Source organism: Echinops telfairi, unplaced genomic scaffold (assembly GCF_000313985.2).
Source record: "Echinops telfairi isolate 266 unplaced genomic scaffold, ASM31398v2 ScPeMD7_7469;HRSCAF=8507_1, whole genome shotgun sequence".
Lineage (NCBI taxonomy): Eukaryota > Metazoa > Chordata > Mammalia > Afrosoricida > Tenrecidae > Echinops > Echinops telfairi.
In genome coordinates, this window is record NW_022111373.1 from 969,867 (window position 1) to 976,086 (window position 6,220).

General features: G+C 38.5%; 1 protein-coding gene across 1 annotated transcript in view; it reads right to left on the reverse strand.

Moving 5' to 3' along the window:
• Window positions 1-6,220, reverse strand: part of KDM3B (lysine demethylase 3B) — a 62,965-nt gene that overhangs the window by 48,141 nt on the left and 8,604 nt on the right. Inside the window, exons 4-5 of the mRNA XM_045285027.1 lie at window positions 3,807-3,931; window positions 1,679-1,753 (exon numbers count right to left, since the gene is read on the reverse strand). Coding sequence (XP_045140962.1) covers window positions 1,679-1,753; window positions 3,807-3,931 — 200 coding nt within the window. The remainder of the gene's footprint in view (window positions 1-1,678; window positions 1,754-3,806; window positions 3,932-6,220) is intronic.

Sequence of the window (6,220 nt, forward strand, 5' to 3'; positions counted from 1 at the left end):
TGCTCACCCTGATGAGGAGATCCCTGAATTTATTGGTGCTATAGCAAAGTGTTTCAAAGAAACTAGATGATGCGCAGCTATCAGAAAGAATAGCATGTAGGGTCTTAAAGGCTTATCTTCAAACAAGCATCCATCTAAGTGAGGCAGCCATCAACTAAGTCCACATGGAAGCATCATACTAGCTTATGTGATTCTAGGATTTGTAAATAATAAAATTCAAATCCGAAGGACGGAATGGGATCAAACCTTAAATGAACACCTGGTTTGCAGAAGGCTATGGATGACAGTGGAAGCCCAAAATCCATTTGCAGGGTCCACACGAGTTAAGCCTCTAGTAAATTCCCTCTGAATAGTGAAGGGATATGAATAGCCTTGTTATCAGAGAACATTGTAAAGTTGACTATGGTAGATGTAGTCAGGTTAAAATGTAATATTATTTGATAGCCCCTTTGACCTATTTTAAAGTTATTTCAGTTAAAAAAAAATTGAAGGGGAAATACACGTGGATTATGCCTCTGGTGAATCTCTTCTGATCATAGTCCAAGGTTGTGAATATTTGTCTTGCTGTGGCAGCTACATAGTCTGTCAATCAGGTCATAGCCAGTTTAGGCCTCTGTGTAGGCATGGCCTTCTCCTGAGGATTCTGGGAACTCCTGTCTTCCTCCCAGGAGGCGGGATACACACTCTTCCTGCGAGACATTCCTGATGACGAGCCAGATGGAGCTACGCTAATGGAGCCAGAGCCCTGGAGCTGGAGGAGCCCCATGAAGACCCATGCCAGAGCTGATGCTTCCACCATTGGATCCAAGAGACTTTCCACCCACTGGCCTGTGATCTTCCTGCATTTGGTGTCATTGCATGTGTTGCTTGAGTCTGAAAAGGACTTTATAGACTGGTATCGGACATATGGGCTAATATTGGACTTATGGACTTGATCTGGACAGGACTGGGGGGGTGTTTTCTCAATATACAATTACTCTTTGATATAAAGCTCTTTCTTATATACGTGACCGTCTATGAATTTGTTTCTCCAGTCAACCTGGACTAACACACTTGCTACATGCAGAGTGCATTGGAAAGTGTATTATTGCAGATACAGTTAGGTTAAAATTTAACAACATAGCATTTGATCTCTCTTTTGGTTCATTTTAAATTTGATTAAGTTTTTAATATTTTCTGTTTTCTTTTCTAATGAGGTATTTCTCTGTTTTACTTTGTTATTATTGTTAGTTTGTTTTTGTGTGTATGTTTGGATATGTCTTTCAGAACTTGAAATGCAGGTTAGAGACAATAACTGGATTAATGATTTATTTGAGAAATGGCAGGGAGATGGGGGGGGAGATAGGGAGCTAATAACAATGAGTATGAGAAAGAAGAAAATGTTCTAAAATTGATTGTAGTGATGAAGTGATGATAGTACAACTCTTCTTAATATGATTAGACTAGTGACTTGTATGATATGTGAATTAGATGCCAATAAATAGTTTGGGCTTAAATTTTAAAACCACTAGGGAACATAGCCATGATTAAAATTGTTTCTCTTGAAACTATTATCTTGTAACTGGACAGGCACGAAGCAAGCAGGAAATGTACAGTGGCCAATGCTAAATCTCAAAGGTGATTAACAAGATAATGCAAGCTTGTGAGTCTACTCAAGAGACTCAACTCATTACTGTACCTCACTCTGAGGTGACGAGCTGTCCATCAGCATCACGTGGATCAGCCTGGGATCCACCGACTTGATCTCACCACTCTAGGACAGGTGCAGTATAGCAAAGAATATACAAAAGGGGTGGAGAGGAAAAAAACAAGGTATTTAAGACCTTAGTCACCAAAGATATAATTTATTTATTTTTCTAGTCTATACAATTATCTCTTTTTTCCTACTAGAACAAAAGTTCCAAGAGAACAGGAATTTCTGCCATCTCACTCACTGTGATGACAGTAATGCCTAAAACAATATCTTAAATACAGTAAGCATTCAAGTACTTGTTAAATGACGAAAGAACGTACCATATAAACTCGAGTATAAGCCGACCCGAATATCAGCTGAGGCACCTAAGTTTACCACAAAAACTGCATAAAAATGTGCTGAAAAACTTGGGTTTACACGAGTATATACGGTAGTCAATATCCAATGTCACTTTTAAGGATGTCAATTTCAAGCCCTGCATTTCTAAAACCTTTCCATTTTGTATATCATGGACACCAAAAGCCTCTAAAGCCAACAATCATGAAAAGCATTACTGTAAAAGAATAAAAATATTTTAGGGGGGGATTCATTTGACAAAAAGTATCAAGTGTAATGCGCTTATCTTTTGACCTAGAAATTTACTCTAATAAATAATGTGAAACAGTATACAATTATATATGCTCAAGAATAGTTTTTATTATTTATATTAGTGAAAATACTGGCAATGATTTAAAGGTCCACCAATATTAAATTAGTTATAATACATCTATTCAGCAAAATATTACACATCTAAACAGAATGAGGTAGATCTCTACATATATTTAAGACAGTAAGATATCTATAGTATACAATTACGTTTAAAAGGTAAATTTTGAACTCTATGTATCATAAGCTACTGGAGGATACTTTATATATTATGTATCATATAAATCTCATTGCCACTGAATGGATTCTGACTCATAGGATAGGAAGAACTGCCCCTGTGGGTTTCTGAGAAGGTAACTCTATATGAGAATAGAGAGCTTTGTCTTTAACCTGAGGAGCAGCTGGTGGTGTCAAACTGCTCAGAAGTCCGAAGTGTAATCAATTACGTCGCTAGGGTTCCTACATCGTATAAACACAAAACTCCAAAATTCATTGCCAAAGAGTTTATTCTAATTCATAGCAACCCTAAAGGACAGGGTTGAACTGCCTGCCCCCATGGGTTTCCAAGGCTGGTGATTTTGAACTGCCAACCTTGAGATTAGCAGCTCAACACCTAACCAATACATCACCAGGTTACATCATTATATAAACAGATGAAATATTATAGACACACATGCAGACAAAATTCAAGGGACTTCAAGAGCTCATGGAAAAATGGAAATAACATAATAATAGAATTGTTACACAAACTTTTTTAAGTCGCCTGTATTTGAAATATAAGATACTACTGGAGAGGGGGCAATATTGGCCAAGGGGAGGGTTGGCTTGCAGTATTACTTTATATACATGTACATTATTTTAAAAAATCTAAATGAAACTCTTATCATTTTAATATTTTTAGAAAAACTCTGTAAATCAGTAAAACACATATAATTTGTGTGTATATATACATGTATATATATATATATATACATATATATAGCGAGAAAGCCAGAAAGCAATTCAAAAATATTACAAACACATAGAGCTTTGCCTCAAAACATTCATCTACTGTTTTTCCTCAAAAATTCATTCTCCAGATATCTCTAATTAATGTGTTCTTACTAAGGTAGAGTGGCAGAAGTATTGTAGAAGCAATTGCTAACTGACAAGGCTTTTAATAGCTACTTTTATAAATATAAGACAAAATAATAACATCACCTTACATGTTTATATTGTTTGACAAATTTCAAAGCACTTTCAACTACATTATGTCAGGCCTCAAAACTGTATTCTCAGGTCAGTGGAAGTTTACATTAATTATCTGAATTTACAGATGAGAAAACTAAGTTTAAGAAATATGAGCTGCATTTCTCAATGATACAGCCATTATGTGATATAGAACCAAGGATGGAACCTTTATCTTTACATGTATGTAAATGCTCTTTTTCTACACCATCCACTGGCAGTACATAACACAGACCCTCACCTCGGTTACAGACACATCCATAAGACGGGTGATAGAATCTTGATGGTTTACAACACCATAGAGCCAACATTCTTCCCCCTCTGGCTGGTATACTTTGACCCTGTGACCTTGAACACTGTAGGGACCTAAAGGAGAGATCCATCAGTTTTCAATATTTTTTGCTAAGCAATATTTCACAGTATTTCTAAAAGCAGAAGGAAAGTGATATGGAATAAACATTTTTGCCCAGTGACTTTTATAAATCTAAATTATCTGAAACGTCCTTAGAATCTCCTAGGCCCCTGGTTCCATCTTGTGCGAATCCTTCAATTCAGGAAGTAATGTACTAATGTTGTCGTTAGGTGCTGTCAAGTTGGTTTTGACACACAGCACCCCACTGTACAACAGAGAAAACACTGCCTAATCCCATACCATCTTCAAAATTGTTATGCTTGAGCTCACTGTTTCAGCTACTGTGTGACTCTAACTCCCCTCTACTACTTTATCAAGCATTATGTTCTTTTCCAGGACTGGTGTCTCCTGAAATGAGCCCTCGTAGTGTAGTGGGTTACATATTGGGCTGGGAACTTCAAGATAAACAGTTCAAAACCACAAGCTAATTCGAGAAAGATGAGACTTTCCCATAAAGATTTAGTCTAAGAAACCCACAGGGGCTGTCTACTCTGTCCTATAGGGTCACTATGAGTCGGAATCAACTCATGGCAGTGAGTTTGGTTTAGTTTCTTTTGATAACATGTCCAAAGTATAAGACAAAATCTCCCCATCCTTGATTCTAAGGAAGCAGAAAATTCTGGATGGACTTCTCCCACGACAAAATTGTTTGTTCTTCTGGCAGTCCTGGGCACTTTCAATAATCTTTGCCAACTCCATATTTACTCCACAATTCATGTAGTCTTTAGTCTCCCTTATTCAACTTTCACATGCATATGAGGTAAATGAAAATATAATGGTTGGGTCCAAGGCACCTTAAGTGACATTCTTACTTTAAAAAAAAACAAACATTTTATTGGGGTCTTGTGCAACTCTTAATCCATATATACATCCATTGTGTCAAGCACATTTGTACCTTTGTTGCTGTACATTTTTCCCCTCCCTCCCCGTGCCCCCTCCTTCACGAACCCTTGATGACTTACAAATTATTTTGTCATATCCTACACTGTCTGACATTTCCCTTTACCCACTGTTCTGTTGTCCGTCCCCCAGAGAAGGGGTTATATGTAGATCCTTGTGATCAGTTCCCCCTTTCTGCCCCTCCTTCCCTCCACCCTCTGGTATCACCACTCTCACTACTGGTCTTGAAGGGATCATCTGTCCTGGATTCCCTGTGTTTCCAGTTCTTATCTGTACTGGTGTATATCCTCTGGTCTAGCCAGATTTGTAAAGTAGAATTGGGATCATGATAGTAGGGCGGAGGGGAGGGGAGGGGAAGCATTTAGGAACTAGAGGAAAGTTGTATGTTTCATTGTTGCTACACTGCACCTGACTTGCTGGTCTCCTCCCCATGACCCTATTGTAAGGGGATGTCCAGTTGCCTACAGATGGGTCTTAGGTCCCCAATCTGTACTCTCCCTCATTTACAATGATCTGATTTTTTGTTTTTTGATGCATGATACCTGATCCCTTTGACACCTCGTTGATCACACAGGCTGGTGTGCTTCTTCCATGTGGACTTTGTTGCTTCTGAGCTAGATGGCCGGTTGTTTACCTTCAACCCAGTAAGACCCCGGACTATATATCTTTTGATGGCCGGGCACCATCAGCTTTCTTCACCACTTTTGCTTATGTACCCATTTGTCTTCAGCGATCATATTGACAGGGTGAGCTCACAATGATATGCTTTTTAGTTCTTTGATGCCTGAGACCTGATCCCTTTGACACCTCATGATCACACAGGTTGGTGTGCTTCTTCCATGTGGGCTTTGGTGCTTCTGAACTAGATGGCCACTTGTTTACCGTCAAGCCTTTAAGACCCCAGACGCTTTATCTTTTGATAGCTGGGCACCATCAGCTTTCTTCACATTTGCTTATATGTCTTCAGTGATTGTGTCGGGTAGTTGAGCATCAAGGAATGCCAGTTTAACAGAACAAAGTATTCTTGAACTGAGGGAGTACTTGAGTGGAGGCCCAAAGTCCATCTGCTATCTTAATACTAAACCTATAAATATATGCCCACAGATCTATTTCCTCATTCTCATATATAAATATATTTACATATGTACATGACTTCATTCTTTTCTCTATTTCCTTTTACTTTCCTCTTGTTCCACTATCATGCTCAGCCTTCATTTGTGTTGCAGTAATTACTCTCAGGTTACACCCTTGATCAAGCCTACCAGGCCTCCTACACCCTCCTCACCACAGATTTTGGAGCACTTGGTCCCTTGTCCCTGGGTTTCTTAACACCACTTCCTTTC